This window comes from Megascapheus bottae, chromosome 17, assembly GCF_031878675.1.
Source record: "Megascapheus bottae isolate mThoBot1 chromosome 17, mThoBot2.hap1, whole genome shotgun sequence".
Taxonomy (NCBI): domain Eukaryota; kingdom Metazoa; phylum Chordata; class Mammalia; order Rodentia; family Geomyidae; genus Megascapheus; species Megascapheus bottae.
Window position 1 is genome coordinate 5,501,456 of NC_143525.1, and position 18,784 is coordinate 5,520,239.

The following is an 18,784-nucleotide window of genomic DNA, read 5'->3' on the forward strand; positions in this document are numbered from 1 at the left end:
ATCTTTCCGATTTTTTTTTAAATATTTTGGGTTGGGTGCATTAACATTCCTTCAAAGAACCAAAAGCCAGTGGCTCATGCCTATAATCCTAGATGTTCAGGAAGGTCATAGTTTGAAGCAGAAAAGTCCATGAGACTTATCTCCATTATCTAGAAAACCACCAAAAGAGAAGTTGTGTCTCAAATGGTAGAACATCAGCCTCAAGCAAAAAAAAAGCTAAGGGACAGGTACCCAGGCCCTGAGTTCAAGCTCCAGTAACGGCATGAAGAAAAAAATATTTCAAAGAACTTCTTGCTATAAAAGCTATGAAAGGCCTTATTAATAAGTAAAAGAAGTTTCTAGGAATGCTTAATTCCAATACTCTTACTGCCTTTCCTGTAGGCCTGCAGATATCTGAATTTGGAAAGCAGTGGGCTATAGGAAATTGTTTTAGAAAACCTGTCTGTTGCTAGAGCAAATCCATGTACCCAATTCTACCTTAGTCAAATAGAATAGGTGATGACAGATGGTGAGGTTTTGCTGCAACTTGGGACTTGACTGCTACTGTCATACTGGTTTTGAATGACAGGTGATTTCCCAGGAAGAGGGTTTACTTAACAAGGCAAAGTTGTAATCTTTACAATATGTGTAGTCTGTTCTTTTTCCTGCCAGCCTCTTAATGACTATGTAACTCATCATATAAGTGAGTAATTGCTGTGCAATCAGGTTTTCCCAACCATAGAAGCAATTGAATTACATTTGTCAGAGAACATAGAAGGATCAGGAAATAAGCATAAGGCATCCTGGATTTTTAGAGAGCATAGATTTGATAGGAATGTACTTCCTAGGTTTTCCTTTCTGCCTATGCAGTGCATCTCTTTTTATCCATCCCTTGGCCTCTAGCTAGTCCCCTTTTTTTAGAACACTCTCTTAGTGCTATACTCCTTGGGGATTAATGTAGTTTTTATCTACCCTTCCTAACAGTTCTCACATGTTCTTTCTCTGTCTCTTTTTATACATGACAAATGTACACCTAAAGGAAAGAACAGTCTTTTTGTGTGTGTAATGTGTGTTTTGCTTTTGGTGGCTCTAGGGTTTGAGTCAGAACTTCAAGCACAGTAGTCCAGTGCTCTAACATTTGAATTAATGCCCCGTCATTCTTCGCTGGTTTGTTTTTTGTTTTTGTGTGCTGATCTTCATGCTAGAACTCAAAGCCTGAGTGTTATCTTTGAGGCTTTTTTATTCAAGGATAGTGCTCTACCACCTGAGCCATAGCTCTACTTCTGGATTTTTAGTGGTTAACTGCAGATAAGAGTCACATGAACTTTAATTCCTGGGTTTTGAGTTGAGATTCTCCTATTCTTACTCTCCCAAGTAGCTAGGATTATGGGCCTGAGCTATTAGCACCCAGTTTATAATTACATTTTTTTTTTATTTTGTCATAGGAAATACTGGGAGATCCATACAAAATTAGGTGTATAAGTGTTCATTACAGCCTTACTACAATACTAAAAACTGGAAACAAACTAAGAAAATTGATTATATGGTGAGAGCCTTTTAAGAATTGCATCATCTATAAATTAGAAACATAAATTAGAAACCTTAAACTGTGGTAAGAGTCAGTATATGGTCTGGGATACTACGATGGCTTAGTCACCAGAACCCTCAGAGCCTGAGTCTGAGTCTGTGGTGTTTGTTTTTTGTTGTTGTTTGCTTGTTTTTGCCTGTCTTGGGCCTTGAACTCAGGGCCTGGGCACTGTCCTTTGGCTTTCTCAAGGCTAGAGCTCTACCACTTGAGCCACAGCACCATTTCTGGCTTTTTTATATGTATGGTACTAAGGAATTGAACCCGGGTCTTCCTGCATGCTAGGCAAGCACTCTACCACTAAGCCAAACTCCTAGCCCTAGTTGCTCTACTTTTTAAGCCTAAGATTACTTCATGCATAAAAATGACTACTCCAATTCTATTTAGTGTATACAAATTCCAGCCAGCAAAGAGAGGAAAAAGAAAAACAGGGAAAGGTCATTCACCAACTGTCTCTTAAGAAAAGGTTGAACGCTAACTCCCATCACTCCTGTTTACATTCAAGGCAGCAAGGCTATCAGAGCAGGACTGTTTCTCTACCAGAGAAGAGAAACTGAGCAGAAGGTTATTATTTGGGCCTAGACCTTGAGCTAGTTCATAGAACTTTAAGCAAAAACAGCTCATGTAAGTTGGTCTGAAATTTTCAATTTTATATTCCCTCAAAGATAAAATCTTAAGGCTGGGAGTCTGGCCTAGTGGTAGGTGCTTACCTAGCATGCACAAAGACCCAGGTTTGATTCCTCGGTACCATATACATAGAAAAAAGCCAGAAGTGGTGCTGTAGCTCAAGTGATAGAACTCTGGCCTTGAGAAGCCCAAGGACAGTGCTCAGGCCCTGAGTTCAAGGCCCAAGACTGGCAAAATAATAATAATAATAATAAATACAATAAAAATAAAACCTCAAACCGGGAGTGGTGGCTCACGCCTGTAATCCTAGCTACTCAGGAGGCTGAGATCTAAGGATCAAGGTTCAAAGCCAGCCCAGGCACAAAAGGATCTGAGACTCTTATCTCCAATTAACCCCTAGAAAATAGGAAGTGGGGCTTGGCTTAAGGGTAGGGCACACCCTGAGTTGAAGAGCTCAGGGACAATGCCCAGGCCCTGGAGTAGGATAGTAGCCTTGAGCTAAAGAGCTCAGGGACAATGCCCAGGCCAAGTTCAAGCCCCATGACCCACAATAAATAAATAAAACCTCACATTTTCTTACATTGAAGGGAAGAAATCCTTTGGGGTATCTTACATACATAGAACAGTTTTCAGGGAGTAGTGTTTGTCCTTCTTGTGAATCATCAAAACTGAGCATAGTTTAAGGGACCCATTAACTTGCAGTTAATGTAAGAAATGAAGACAACATAAAGATCTATGTCCTTTGAACTTTGTAGCTCTTTGCACAATGCCTCATGGAGGAGATAGCACCAAAGGTGGGCATGAAGAATGCAGTAGACAGGAGAAGAGCAGGGAGAATATCAAGTTATCAGAAACCAGAAGCACTCAATCTACCAAAGGAATGATCACAGGGCATTAAGCAAAATGTTCTCCTTTCCTGACTTCAGTGTCTTTACCTCTCTGGGAATGCTGGGAATGCTTCCATCCCAGACAGACTTGGAAGGTGTTGATACAAGAAATTTTCCAGCTACTGAATCATAGCCTAAAATCAATGAATATTATTCCAAACAGGATGAATATTGTCTCCTCCCTGGGTACCAGAGGGCAATAGGAAGGAAAATACTATAAAATAGTAAGGGGAAAGTCTACATGCAAAGTGCAGAGCAACAGAAAATACACTGAAATGTCAAAAGATCATTAGATATTTGGTACTTGACTGAGTTCTGCTTAAGAATTTGGTGGGGTGGTTTTGACCATCCAAACATTACTTACAATCCAAGACTTCAATTATAATTCATCACCATTACTTTAAATGTACTTGGGAGCTAGTTACAGGGATGGGGATATAGTTCAGCAGTATAACACTGACCTAGCATGTAAAGGCCCTGAATTCCATCCCAGCATGGCAAAAAGAAAAAGAAAAAGAAATTGCTTACTATCATAAAATTGGTTACTTAAATATAAGGCCTGGATCTGCAAAAAACCCGAGACTAAGAAAGTTCCTTGATGTTGGTCTTGACAATGATTTTTATGGATATAACTAAAGCAACTATAGACAACTAAAGCAAATATACTCAAGTAGGGCTACATCAAACTAAAAGGCTTCTGTGCACCAAAGTACACAGTCAACAAAATGAGGAGGCAAGCTATACATTGGGAGAAAAGATTTGTAAACCATATACCCTGTGGGTGCCTAGTATCCAGATATATAGCAAATATATCGCAAAAAAAAAAACCCAGACAACCTGATTAAAAATTAAAATACCTAAGTAGATGTTTTTCCAAAGATGACATACAAATGGTCAACTGGTAAATGAAAATGTACTCATTATCACAAGTCACTAAGGAAATGTAATCAAAACCACAGTGTGCTGTATGACCTCTAACCTGTTAAGATAACTCCTACCCCAAAGTCAAATGATAGCATATGTTGGTGAGGAGAGAAAGAAACCCTTGTATAGTGTGGATTGCACTGTAAATATACACAACTGTTATGGAAAATGGTTTGAAGGTTCTTCAAATAATTAAAAATAGGGCTAGAGGTGTGACTCAAGTGATAGAGCACTTGCTTGGCAAGCATTCACACTTAAAAAAAAAAAAAAAGACCTGCTATGTAATACAGCACTCACGTCTGAATATATAATCCAAAGGAAATGACATGAAATCAGCATCTTGCAGCAATGTTTGCATACCATATTCGTTTTAGCATTATTCACAATAGACCAAGAGACAGTATATAGATATAAACTAAATCAGGGCTGGAGGAAATGTGTTTTCTAAAAGGTTGTATAATCTTAACTACTCAGGAGGCTGAGATCTGAGGATCCCAGTCCAAAGCCAAGATGGGTATGAAAGCCCATGAAACTCCCATCTCCAATTAACCACCAAAAAGCCAAAAATGGAGCTGTGGCTCAAGTGAAAGAGCACCAGCCTTGAGCAAAAAAGCTAAGAGCCAATACCCAGACCCTAGGTTCAAGCCCAATATTGGCATATGCATACATACATACATAATCTAAATAGAAAGTCCTAAGTTTAGACTCCAATACTGCAAAATAAACAAATCACCAAAAAAGAAAAAGAAAAAAAACAGCCTAAATGTCCTTCCATGAAAAAAAAAGGAAATGGGCAATGTGCACTGGAATAGGAGGTGGGATATTATTTGTGCTATTTGTGACAACATGGCTGAATACTATGCTAAAAAGTGAAATATGCCAGGGGTCGGGAGTTTGGCCTTGTGGTAGAGCTAGCATTCCTCTATACTACATATAAAGAAAAAGGCAGGCCGGGAGTTTGGCCTAGTGGTTAAAATACTTGCCTAGCATGCATAAATACCCGGGTTCGATTCCTCGGTACCACATACATAGAAAAAAAAGCCAGAAGTGGTGCTGAAGCTCAAGTGGTAGAGCTCTAGCCTTGAGAAATTCCAAGGACAGTGCTCAGGCCCTGAGCTCAAGCCCAGGACTGGCAAAAAATAAATAAAGAAAGAAATAAAGAAAAAGGCAGAACAGTACTGTGGCTCAAGTGGTAGAGCACTAACCTTGAAGAAAGCCCAAGGACAGTGCTCTGGACCAGGGTACTGTCCCTGAGCTTCTTTTGCTCAAGGCTAGCGCTCTACCACTTGAGCTATAGCACCACTTCTAGCTCCTGAATAGTTAGTATTACAGGAATATACCACCACGCAGAGTCTGCTGTTATTCTTACGAAGTGTTTATCACCTTTCCTTTTTTGTTGTTGTTTGATTGTTTTGTTTTTATTTTTTGTAGATCTAGAACTCTGGAATCTGGGCCTGGGCACTGTCCCTGAACTCTTCAGCTCAAGGCTACTGCCCTACCCCTGAAGCCACAGCACCACTTTCGATTTTCTAGTGGTTAATTGGAGATAAGAGTGTCTCTCAGACTTTAGTGCCCAGGCTGGCTTTGAACATTGATCCTCAGATCTCAGCCTCCCGAGTAGCTAGGATTACAGGTGTAAGCCACCATGCCAGCTCCTTGTGTTCTTTATTAACATATTGCCCTTCCCTACTTGTGGACAGAGCTTTGTCTTATTGATGCTGTTTCTTATCCTTAGCAAGAAGCTAAAGCCCCAAGAGGGCATTGAGTAGAATTATTCACTTAGTTCTACTCGTTTTATGTTTGTAAATTGTAACTGTTTAACTGAAATCTTAGTACCTTAAGGATAAGGAGCTACCCAACCACTGGCATAATTCCCTGGAGCTTAGAAAATAGGTTGGGGCTGATTAGAAGAAGTATTCTAATGTGCTTCTCACTTACAGGGATTTCCCCGATGACCCCGGAGTCCAGTGGGACACAGAGCGTGTGGCCAGCATTCTCCTCCAGTACATAGCAGTCAATGGTATCAACCTGGTAAGGGGACACCTCCCTGACTGGAAAGTCCATGGTCTCCTACCTATCCTACCAGTTGGTTTCTACAAATCATTAGTGCTAAAGTGTCTCAACTTCTAGCCTGTCACCATCAAATATGGCTGATAGTACATAGGTGAGCTCAGTATCAGAAAGGATGCCACTCCATGAAGTGTCCAAACTTCCAGTGCTCTAGAAACCTATTGAGCCTACCTAGAAATAAATACACCTTTCAGGTCTCTTTTAGATCTTGTTTTTTTTCTTTGTGCCAGTATTAGGGCTTGAACTCAAGGCCTCGTGCTGTCTCTTAGCTTTTTCACTAAGGACTCTTCCACATGAGCCACAGCTTCATTAGCTTTTTGCAAATTGGAGATTAATAGTCTCATGGACTTCCTTTTGTCTAGCTTTGACAGCTAGTATTATAGGTGTGAGCCATCTGTTACCTGGCAGAGGAAATCATTTTAAAGCAATTCTTTATTAATAAGTTACTTGCAACCACCCTACTGTTAAGAAGATTGAGGTTATCACAAAGCAGTTGGAAATTCTTTCCCTGATCTGCACTTAACCTACAGTAAAAGTATAGGTCATGCCAGTACCATGACCAGGCTGTCAGGATTGCCTATCACCAAGCTAAGTACAGGTTCTGTTCAGCTCCTTGTACCACAGTAAACTATGTTTTTCCTCTTATAGTCTCTCCATGATAAATGATGAGGGTTAGTACTAGGCAGGTGAGAAGGCTCTCAGAGGCAGTATCCTGTACCAAGCTGAGTAATTTATCGTGGGGATCCCAGTTCAGTCCAGAAATACCCACTACACAACAAAGACAGGGAAGAACCAACAGAAAGCATACACCAAGTGGGAAACCGAAGCCGAGCCACAGGAAGACTGTCACCTACACTGTGCCAGGATGAGATCAGAAGCGCCCCCTCCTCCAAAGTGAAGCTAGCCCCACGGCCATAGAATAGTGTGATGGCAGAAAACAGGGTTGCATCTGGTCCCATGTCTTTATTATGCTCACCAGCTTATCTGCTTTGATCATGATACAGGAGCATCATGAGAATTATACAGAGTAACAGAACAGGACTTTGGAAAGGTTAGCTTTCTGCCTTCCACAGTATCTTCACTACAGTTAGCTAGGCTAGGTCCTAAATCCCAGTCCCTGCCTTATCCTTTTACACTATGTGTTGAAACTAGAAATAAAGCAGTAAGCCAAAAATACATATCCCTTACAGCAAATGCTGAAAGCATCATTGACCTTTGAGGCTAGATAATTCTTTGTTGGAGGTGTGGTCCTTTGCGTTATGAAATGTGTTTGTATCTCTGGCGTAGATGCCAGGAGCGACCCCTCTCCTCAGATATCACAACAGAGATCTTCAGACATTGCCAAATGTCCACGGACAAAATCATCTCCATGTAAGAGACAATGCTTTAGCGCCAGACATCTCCACCGTTGGGTCTTCTATATATTGAAATCTGGACAAGATTTCATTTTTACCAAGACTTGTGAAAACTAGAAGGAACAAAAGAAGGGGCTGGTGGAATTCTATAAAGAACCACATAGATCCTGATTGTCACGTACGAATCTATGAATGTCCAGGGAGCTGAGTACCAGTTGGTTCATCTAGCTCTCCACAGAGTAAAATAGTATGAGAGGATGCAAGATGAGAAATAAAGGCCTTGGAGAATTTGAAGATAATTGAGGACTGGGGGTATTGCTCAAAGGTATAGTGCATGCTTGCATATATAAGTTCCTGGACTTTGTCCCCAGCACCAAAAAGGAAATTGAGCTGAATGCCACTTGGCTCTAATCCTTTTGCCAAGGGAATGCCCTCCAGCAACCCTTCTGATACTGATCTCACTAACCTGTGTGCTACTAGCTCTATCTGATGGTGACAGGCCAGGAGTTGGGACACTAGCACTTACTAATTCATAGGGTTGTTTGTTTGTTTGTTTGTTTGTTTTTGCTAGTCCTGGACTTGAGCTCAGGGCCTGAGCTCTGTCCTTGGCCTTTCTCAAGGTTAGAGCTCTACCACTTGAGCCTCAGCACCACTTCCAGCTTTTTTCTATGTATGTGGTACCGAGGAATCAAACCCAGGTCTTAGTGCGTGCTAGGCAAGCACTCTACCACTAGGCCAAACTCCTGGCCTGGTTGGTTGTTTTTTGTTGTTGTTGTTGTTGTTGTTGTTGTTGTTTTTGCAAGTCCTGGGGTTTGAACTCAGGGTCTAGGCACTGTCCCTGAGCTTCTTTTGTTCAAGCCTAGCACTCTACCACTTGAGCCACAGCACCTGTTGCAGCGTTTTCTATTTATGTGGTAATGGGGAATCAAACCCAGGGTTTTATGCAAGCTTGGCAAGCACTCTACCACAAGCCACATTCCCAGCCCTGATTTGTAGTTTTTAAACCTTTTAATGTGGCTTTATTTTATCTTCATCTTAAGTCATCAAGGAAAGTAGGGAAGGCATTATTTCCCTGATTTCACAGATGAGGAAGCTGCCATTCCAAGGTGAAATAACTTCTGGCAATACAGCTCTGTGACTGGCCCAAAGTACTATGAATAACCAGTGCCAGAGAAGACTAGACTTGGGTCATCTCTGGTGGCCTGGAAGAAAGAACCAGGATTAAAACTGGTTATTTGAGTTTAAACACACACACACACACACACACACCTGTTTTCCTATCTCATGGAGTCATTTTGAGAACCAAATAGTACAGTGAGTGGGAGAAAGTTCTGCCAAAGACAATATACCCCACAATACAGTAGGTATCATTATTCCTATTGGCAGATGATTCAAAAGGACAGGAACTGATTGTAAGGTCAGTTGACCGGTAATCCAAGAGGAAAAAGGGTGATAGGATTAAGCCCTGGTGGGACTATCAAATTACAAATGGGGCATATATAAACAAATAGGCTTTTGTGCTCAAGTAGAGAAATATTTGGAACTCTAGATTTGTTAAGGTGAGCAGAAATGGGTGCTAGGCCGGAGTAGAGTTTAGTGCTTAGTATGTGGGAGAACTTCTCGTGACTTCCAGCCAGCCTCGGTTGTATTGGTTTTTGTGCCACTCCAGGGGCTTGAACTCAGGGTCTAAGCACTGTCTCTGAACTTCTGTACTCAAGACTAACACTCTTACCACTTGAGCCACAGTTCTTTTTTTTTTTTTTTTTTTTTTTTTTGCCAGTCCTGGGCTTGAGCTCAGGGCCTGAGCACTGTCCTTGGACTTTCTCAAGGCTAGAGCTCTACCACTTGAGCCTCAGCACCACTTCCGGCTTTTTTGTATGTATGTGGTACCAAGGAATTGAACCCGGGTCTTCGTGTATGCTAGGCAAGCACTTTAACCACTAGGCCAAACTCCCAGCCTTGAGCCACAGTTCTACTTCTGGCTTTTTGGTGGTTAACTGTAGATAAGAGTCTCACAGACTTCTCTACCTGGGATGGCTTTGAATCATGATCCTCAGATCGCAGCTCCTGAGTAGCTAGGATTACAGGCATGAGCCACCGGTGCCCAGCTTTTTGTTATTCTTATTCCCCCTTTGGAGCTTTAATCCATCTATACAGAAATTAAGTGTTGGAACTTTGACTGAGTTTGTAATTCATGAATAGATGTGGACAAATCTGTGAAAATGAAATTAGAGACAGCCAATAACATACATACTTTTTCCATGAACTCAAATCTAGGCTGTAATGGACATTGGTGCTCATAGATTTTGTGCCCACAGTATCACATGAGGAAAAGAGCCCCAACATCAGGCTGCACCCACTTGAACAAAGTTCATATAATTGCCAGCCAGGAAAAGTAAATGTTAGTAAGGAGCTAGGAGATAAGTATTCTGAAACGGTTTCTGTCATGGTTAAATTACACTTTGCTCTTCTGGCTAAAAACAAGAGTAAACAGTAAACCCCATGGAAACAGCCTCCATGTTATAGTCAGCCCAACTGCTTACACACCGTAATCTTTTCAGAAGTCAGTTTCCGCATTCCAGAATTTTAAGTTTGCAGGTTCAGTTCCCTCTTTCCTTTTCCAAGGCAATGACAACAGACAGCTTCTTTGAAGCTGAAAAATGGAGAAAACATCTGTAAAACACAACACCCCCTTATCCTCATCTGTCTTTGCAGGTAGTGACTTTTGATGCTGGAGGAGTCAGTGGTCACAGCAACCACATTGCTCTGTATGCCACCGTGAGGTATGCTTCTCTGGTATGGAGGTGGGAAAAAGTTTGCCCATTGGTTCAGGGGTCATGGTTACTAAAGCTCCTTTCCTCTGTTTATCTGGGAATCTTACTACCACATATTCATACAGAGCTGTTGTTGGTCGTGTTGCTCCCTTATCCCACTCCTCACTACAAATCATCTTTGTTATGAAAAATCTCTCAGTAAGAATGTTCCTCTCCTAAACACCTGGGGTGTGTGTGTGTGTGTGTGTGTGTGTGTGTGTGTGTGTATGCATGCATGTGTGTGTGCATGTGTGTGTGTGCATATACCCCATCCCTGGATCATGAAAATGGAGTGACTGATTTTTTTTCTCTCTCTCTGTTTTGGGAACAGAATGGTTCAAGGCCAAATTCACAACCCTTGTAATTCAGGAATAAGACTCCAGGAAATGGGTTCTATGGATCACTGGACTCCATTTCATCTTTTCCTTCCTTTACTCTGATTTTCTATCTCCTGTTATAGACTTTTGTATACAGTTTCCAATCTTTTTCTTTTTCTTTTTTTATTTTTTTTGCCAGTCCGAGGTACTTGAACTCAGGGCATGAGCACTGTCCTTGGGCTTTCTCAAGGCTAGAGCTCTACCACTTGAGCCACAGCACCACTTCCAGCTTTTTCTATGTATGTGGTTCCAAGGAATCGAACCTAGGTCTTTGTGCATGCCGGGCAAGCCCTATATCACTAGGCCAAACTCCCAGCCCTCCAATCTTTTTTGGAAGGGGAATATACATACATAATATGAAATCCCAGTTGTTATGCTAGACGTGGTAACACACACCTACCTGTAAGGCCAATGTGGCCTTCTAGCATAGTCCTGTCTAAAAATACTACTTCCGTTTGTTCTCCATTGACAACTTTTTTTTTTTTTTTTTTCGGTTGAGGGACTTGAACCCTGGGCCTGGGCACTGTCCCTGAGTACTTCAGCTCAAGGCTACTACCCTACTCCTTTGCCACAATGCCACTCCTGGTTTTCTGGAATTGGAGATAACAGTCTCAGACTTTTTAGTGCGTGGTCTGGCTTTGAACCGTAACTTAGGATCATGCATCATGATCGTTTCCTGTTCTCTAGCAAAATTAATGCTTCTGCTAGGGCCTAGATCAATAGTATACTGGCCTATACTAGCAACGGAGGAAGAGGACTTCTTTCATACCTTTCTTCTGAACATGTGAGGGTAGTGAAGTATTTGAAGTTGGAGATGGCCTCACCAATCAGGTTATGGGAAGTGAGGTAGTCCAAGGGTTTTAGTTCCCCTGAGGCCTTGGGCTTCTAAGACTGGACAGTAGGCCACTTTGAGACTAGGAACAGTGACTCAACCTCATTCCAGTTGTATGTGAGACTTGAGACCTCCCCACATACCCACACTCCTCCAGAGAAAGGAGCAGACCAGGTTTACTGTAAACCAACCACAAGTACCTCAATAGGCAGTGTTGTCTAGGTCAACCAGTCAAGTCTATCTTAACTGGTTCTAATCCCTGATTCCATCACCTGTAGAGTGGGGAAGTCGAGGAAAACTTGCTTCTAGACAGAGAACCTAAGAAGCCATATTTTTGTAGATAAAACTTCCTCAGAAGAGGCTCTCATAACTTCTGAAACTATGGACAACCACTGGGCTTTAGATAAAACAATTTATAGATATGGCCACTGTCTGTGAAAACTTTTCTCCATGGTCGTCTTCATGGCTGTTAAGTTCATGAGTCTCATTGTCTTGGCCCTTCTGTGGCATTTGACTCTGCCTGTCACTTTTCAAAATGACTTCATTTTGACTTTGTGTAGCACCATCTGTTTCTTCCCCATCTAACCTCTTAGGTCACTTCTCTTGGTCTTTTCCCTGGCTTCCTTCCTACCCAAGATTTCCTGGGTGTCCCTGTCCCTAGGAATTCCTTCTGAATGAGACTCTTGCATGACTATAATCTGAGCAATTCCAGGGAGTGATTCTAGTACTCATTTCTTTCCTAGGATATCCATTTTGAAGTCACAATATCCCCAGGAATCTGCCTATAACAGGACAAATCACTTCCTTTTCAATATCCCAGAAATGTTTTTCAGGTCTTCTATTTCTGATGAGAGAGTCAATTCCCTAAGTTTTTCACCTCTCTCCTACCCTCTTTACCTCTTGCTCCCTAGAGTTCCTGTTCTTAAGTATGAGTCTAATGTGCTTGGCAGGCACTTTCAAACAACAAAGCAGGAGACCAGCCCAGAGATTACTAGTGTTGGACTTGCTTCATCCTTCCTTTCAAAGTAGTGAGAAAGTTGGGAGTGGGGGAGGTCAGAAAGGAAAGAGGGAACGTCAGGGAAGAAATATAAACAACATCTCATATTAGCTTCAAGAGAAAAACTTTGGACCAACATCCTGTACTCTTTGGTAGTTAAAGCTTGGGCCAGCATTTCATGAATGAGAGACCAACCTCCTAAGTTAACTGCCCTTAGATGAAGTGCCCAGCCTGGTCCCTTAGTTGTAGCCACAAGTATGGAATTCCAGAAACCTAAATGGTGAAGTATGCAAAGAAGGAAAAGGAAAAGGAAAAACAAAACCACAAGGAACCTATAGGATGGGAGAATCATAGCCCTGCAGGCCTTCCTCTTTAGCCCCTCCTGTCGGCACAAAGGAAAGGTGACTACCCACTCTCACTCTTGCACTTTCCCTCCTCCAGGGCCCTGCATTCAAAAGGGAAGTTTCCTAAAGGTAAGGCCAGTCCCGTTTACAAAAAGCCATTAGTTGTTCCTCTCATAAAGTAATAAAAGGTAACGTTTGCAAATATGGTCAGCTTCAGTTCCCCTCCCTTCCCCCCATCTCTGAATTTGGCATCTGGATTTAACCACCATAGATCAAAATTACTTTATGGGAAAATGGTGTCTGTATTTACATGAACAGACTTCTCTTGTTATGAGACCCAAAATAATATGGTAGGAAAATCTTCACACATAAGGAGTATAAGTAACCTAGAAATGGTTTATAGTATACAGAAGGGTATATGCAGGCTCTACACAAACATTGTGTCATTGTAGAAAAGACACTTGAGCAAACATCCACAGATCTTTGCACTTGCATGTTCTGGGGTCCTGGAACCTGGAGTATTATGGGACACATGTATATTGAGAGTGCCCTGGGCAGAAAGAAAGTCACACTTTCTGACTCAACTGCATGCTTATCAGGTGGTGTCTTTTGCCGAGTACCTTGCCAACAGGGCTAGTCTTGATGTGCAAACAGGTCAGGCTTGCCTTCATGCCTGTCTAGTTTTCTCACAGGGTAGGTAGATCTGTTTTGCCTCCAGTAGTCTGTCACTCTGCCCTTTCAAATTCATCTTTTTTCTTCTCTCCCCTCACCACCCCCCCACCCCCCGTTTCTTTTTCCTCAACAGTCCTGAGGCTAGAACTCTGGGCCTGGGCTTCCTGAGCTTCTTTTGCTCAAGGCTCTCACTCTACCACTTGAGCCACACCACCACTTTCAGCTTTTTCTGAGGTAAGAGTCTCACAGACTTTCCTCCCTGGAAAAGCTGGCTGGCTTTGAACTGTTATCCTCAGCCTCCTGAGTAGCTAGGATTACAGGTATGAGCCACTGACACCTGGCTTCAGATTCATATTTTATCCACCCTCCCCACAGTTAATTAACAAGGCTGTAAGTGCCTGACAGATATCTGATATACTAATATTCTTGACATAGGAACTCTTTGTAACCTACAGTAAGGTATCTGACCATTTGGTATTTACCAAGTTACTCCCTTGCGTAAACCCTTCTGAGCTAGAATCTAATTGTGTCCTGCTCACAGGGCAATATGACAATTCAACAAACAGAAATAAAAAATATGTGCTTTTTCTACATGGACTGACCAAGCTGTTCAGTCTTCAGAAGCTGGCTGTAGCCAATATGATTTTTATATCTACCCTGTAAAATGAGCACACCCCACATTATGAACACTATTTTATGAACTAGAAAACTGAGATCCAGGAACTGGCAGCATGGATCAAACTTTACAATATCCTACCTTTGCACTGTGAACCATGCTGGACACTTGAAATACTAGCTACTCAGGAGGTTGAGAGCATAGATTCTTTGAAGCTAGCCCAGGCAAAAAAATTGAAAAGAGAACCAGAAATGTGGCCTTGTGGTAGAATGTTTGCCTAGCATGCACAAAGCCCTGGGTTCGATTCCTTGGTATCACATACACAGAAAAAGATGGAAGTGGTACAATGGTGCAAGTGGTAGAGTGGTAGTCTTGGGGAAGCTCAAGGACAATCCCCAGGCCCTGAGTTTAAGCCTCAGGATTGGAAAAAAAAGTTCAAGAGATTCTATCTCCAATTAACCAACAAAAAACTGGGCATGATTCAAATGGTACAGCACCAACTGTGAATGAAAAAGCTGAGTCAGAGCATGAGGCCCTGATTTCATACCCCAGTGTTACCAAAAGAAAACAGATTCATAGCAATTAAGGGATTTTCCGTAATGACAGGCCTAGAAACAGGCCTCTCACCAGTCAATACCAACATTTCTATCTTCATCACCTTCCCTTTGTCCTTGAAATTGGTAGATACCAACCTCAGAGCAGCCACCTCTTCTTACTAAGTCCCACAATGGGGTGGAGGGTGGCCAGCCTCCTCATCTTCCCTTTCTCTTTCTTCCTTCCCTCCTTCCTTCCTTCCTTCCTTCCTTTCTGCCAGTCCTGGGCTTGGGCTCAGAGCCTGAGCACTGTCCTTGGACTTTCTCGAGGCTAGAGCTCTACCACTTGTGCCTCAGCACCACTTCTGGCTTTTTTTTTTCCCCTATGTATGTGGTACTGAAGAATCGAACCCAGGTCTTCGTGCAAGCACTTTACCACTAGGCCAAACTCCCAGCCCCGATTTCTTTCTTTTTTTTTTTTTTGTTTGCCAGTCCTGGGCTTGAGCTCAGGGCCTGAGCACTGTCTCTGGACTTTCTCAAGGCTAGAGCTCTACCACTTGAGCCTCAGCACCACTTTTGGCTTTTTTCTACATATGTGCTACCAAGGAATTGAACACAGGTCTTCATGCATGCTAGGCAAGCACTCTACCACTAGGCCAAATTCCCGGCCCCCCTTTCTCTCTTTCTATCTAGGAGAATACTGGGCAAAGAACAGCCTTAGTGTTGTAAGACTCTTGGCAATCCTCAGAAACTGACCCCTATCCCCTGACGAATGCCTAAGAGGAAGGTGCTTAGAATGGCTGGCTGGGAGCAGCAGAACTGTTATGTCTCCCTTTCCCTCCCCACTAGGGTGTTCTGTGCTGACACTTCAGTCTGTGAATGTGCTTCGGAAGTATCTCTCCCTCCTTGACCTGCCCTGGTCCCTGCTGAGCAAGCATGATGTCCTCTTCATGCTCACCAGTGAAGAAGTGGCACAGGCCAAGGTGAGGATTGTGAATCTTAAATACTTTCACTCAGAACTGGACTCCAGACTCCAGTGCTCCTCAAAGCTTTACCTCCTATAGAAGACCTCACTGTAGACCTTCCAAAAGGAGAGCTCAGTGTAAAGATTAGGCAAGAGAGACCTTGGTCTTAAGATAGAATTTTCAAACACTTTGACCTTATTTCTGTAATTCCAAATTTTAAAGTAAACAACACCATGCTTATTAGTATAAAATCTAGTATTTATAAAAGCATCAGTAAAATAAAAATAAGAGGTAATCATGGTAATGCTTGCCTATAATCTCAGCTTCATGGGAGCCTGAGATAGGAAGCTCACCAGTTTAAGGCTAAGCCTAAGCCACTTGGTGAGACTCTCAAAAAAAAAAAAAAAAAGAGTAAAAATTTTTCTAGGATGGAGTATTTGCCATGTTCAAGGCTCCAGGTTTATTCTTTAGTACTATTTAAAAAAAGGGAGGGAAAGGGGAGGGAGAAAAATGAAACCATTGGTTCATGTTTATAATCCTCGCTACTTGAGAAACAGAATAGGATGATTACAGTTAGTTTGAGGCCAGCACAGGCATAAAAGGTCATGAGTCTTCTTTGTCAACCCTTACTAGGGAGCAGGGGTGCATTTCGGTTATTCCAGGCTATGTGGGAGACTGAGAGAGAACAATAATTTCAGGCCGGCCTGAGCAAGAAAAGTCATAGACTACATCTCAGTTAACCAGCAAAAAGCTGGGCTGGAAGGGGGCTGAAGTGGTAGAACACCAGCTATGAACAAGCAAGAGTGGAAGGCCCTGGATTCAAGCAGGACTCTGTATCAACAAAAGAGAGAGAGGGGCTAGGAGTTTGGCCTAGTGGTAGAGTGCTTACCTAGCAAGCACCAAGACCTAGGTTTGATTATCTGGTACCACATACATAGAAAAAGTGGTGCTGTGGCTCAAGTGATAGAGCTCTAGCCTTGAGAAAGCCCACGGATATTGCTCAGGCCCTGAGCTCAAGCCCAGGACTGGCCAAAAAAAAAAAAAAAGAAAGAAAGAAAGGAGGGAGGAAGGGAGAAGGGAAAGAGAAAGAAAGAAGCAGAGGGAAGGAAAAAGTGAGAAAGGAAAAAAAAGGAAAAATAAATAGCTTATACTCCATCACTCAGAAATAATCACTCATGCCTAGCATGCATGAGGCCCTGGGTTCAATTCCTCAGTGCCTCTGGGTTTAAATATCATCTATTCCCTACTAGCTATTTGAGACTGTTGAGTTTTCTAATCTATTTATTTGCTCACTTATTTTTTTGTTGTTGTTAGTTTTGGAGCTTGAACTCAAGCCTGGGTGCTATCCTTGAGCTCTTTGCTTATAGAACTCCACCACTTTGAGCTACCACTTTCAGTTTTCTGGTGGTTAATTGGAGATGAGGGTCTTACAGACTTTGTTGCTCAGACTGGCTTTGAACCAAGATCTCAGCTTCCTGAGGAGCTAGGATTACAGGTGTGAGCCACCGGTGCCCAGCTATTGCTGCTGTTATTGTTCTTGTAATAGCATTAACAAGTGTACATAACCCACAGGGTTATTATAGTGAGAATTTTTTCTTTTGTGCTAGTCCTGAGGCTTGAACTTAGGGACAATGCCCAGGCCCTGAGTTCAAGCTCCAGAGCTAACTAACACACACACTCTCTCTCTTAAGAGTCTCTCCGACTTAGCTGGTCGTGGTGGCTCACGCCTGTAATCCTAGCTACTCAGGAGGCTGAGATCTGAGGATCAAGGTTCAAAGCCAGCCTGAGCATAAAAGTACCTGAGACTCTTATCTCCAATTAACCTCTAGAAAATGGGAAGTTGGAGGGGAGGGGTGGGGGGAGGGAAATGGGGACAAAAAAACATGAGAAAGGGTAGCAATGTTTGTGAAGTAATGCACCGTCTATCTGGCGAATATAACGTAACCCATCTATTAATTACAATAAAAATATATTAAAAAATAAATAAATAAATGGGAAGTAGGGTTTGGCTCACAGGGTAGGACAGTAGCCTTGAGCTGAAGAGATCAGGGACAGTGCCCAGGCCCGGAGTTCAAGCCCCATGACCCACCAAAAAAAAAGAGTATCTCAGACTTACCTTCTTGGGCTAGGATTACTAGAATTATAGGTGTGAGCCACCAGTGTCTAGCTGAGATCATATTATTGATTACTCCGCCAATAATAAATGCAGTAGAAGAGATGGAAAGGAGGGGCCAACCAAGAGAGTATCATGCGCTACAGAAAGAAGCCAAGTAAGGGTATAGCATAAAGGGGTTATTGAGAGGAAGGATTTTAGGTCAATGAGCAGATCTAAAAGTAACAGATCCAGATCCAGTTCCCGAGCAGGTTTCCATAATTGCTTCTCTTTGATTTTTCTAGAGAGCCATGTCCTGCCACCACAGCCAGCTCCTCTGGTTCCGTCACCTCTACATCCTCTTCTCCAGATACATGAAAATCAACTCATTGAACTTCCTCTGAAGCCTTGAAGAGTTTTCAGATCTAAGGAATAAAGAGGAGAAATAGACGAGAAGTCCAGGAGGTTGGCCTAGATCTAAAACATGGAGATCTCAGCTAAGCAGCTTCTGCAGAAGAGGGATCATGTAGGTCCAGTAGTGGAGCACTCAAACTCATCTTTTTCCTGGGGGTAATAAGAATGGTGTGTCAACACCTAACACAGAGCTTAGGCAGGCTGCCATTATGGTAAATGAATATAAAGGTACCCTAAAAACACTTCACAGGTCGAGCACCAGTGGCTCACACCTCTAATCCTAGCTGTTCAGAAGGCTGAGATCTAAGGATCACAGTTCAAAGCCAGCCCAAGCATGTAAGTCCCTGAGACTTTTATTTCCAATTAACCAGCAGAAAACCAGAAGTGGCACTGTGGCTCAAAGTAGTAGAGTGCTAGCCTCAAGGACAGTATCCAGGCCCAGAGTTCAAGGCCCAGGACCAACCAAAAAATAAATAAATAAACCACTTCACAGACTAGTGGTCATATACTAGCCTTGAACACAAAAGTTCAGGGACAGCACCCAGGCCCTGAGTTCAAGACCAGCAAATCACCAAAAATTATAAACAAACATACCAAAAATTAAAAATAAAATAAAAAGATATTCTATGCCTCAGGAAGTGTTTAGATTATCATGTGGTTACTTAAAGTAGCACAACTAGAAAAATCCAGTAATACAGTCAC

The 18,784-nt window shown here is 42.4% G+C and overlaps 1 protein-coding gene across 1 annotated transcript in view; it reads left to right on the top strand.

Annotated features, from left to right (window-relative positions):
* The window catches only part of Pigl (phosphatidylinositol glycan anchor biosynthesis class L), a 54,471-nt gene extending 35,903 nt beyond the window's left edge, over positions 1-18,568 (top strand). The window contains exons 3-7 of the mRNA XM_090349499.1: positions 5,943-6,033; positions 10,143-10,210; positions 12,888-12,919; positions 15,461-15,594; positions 17,974-18,568. Of these exons, the coding sequence (XP_090205625.1) occupies positions 5,943-6,033; positions 10,143-10,210; positions 12,888-12,919; positions 15,461-15,594; positions 17,974-18,072 (424 nt within the window). The 3' untranslated portion in view covers positions 18,073-18,568. The remainder of the gene's footprint in view (positions 1-5,942; positions 6,034-10,142; positions 10,211-12,887; positions 12,920-15,460; positions 15,595-17,973) is intronic.
* The last annotated feature ends 216 nt before the right edge of the window (positions 18,569-18,784 follow it).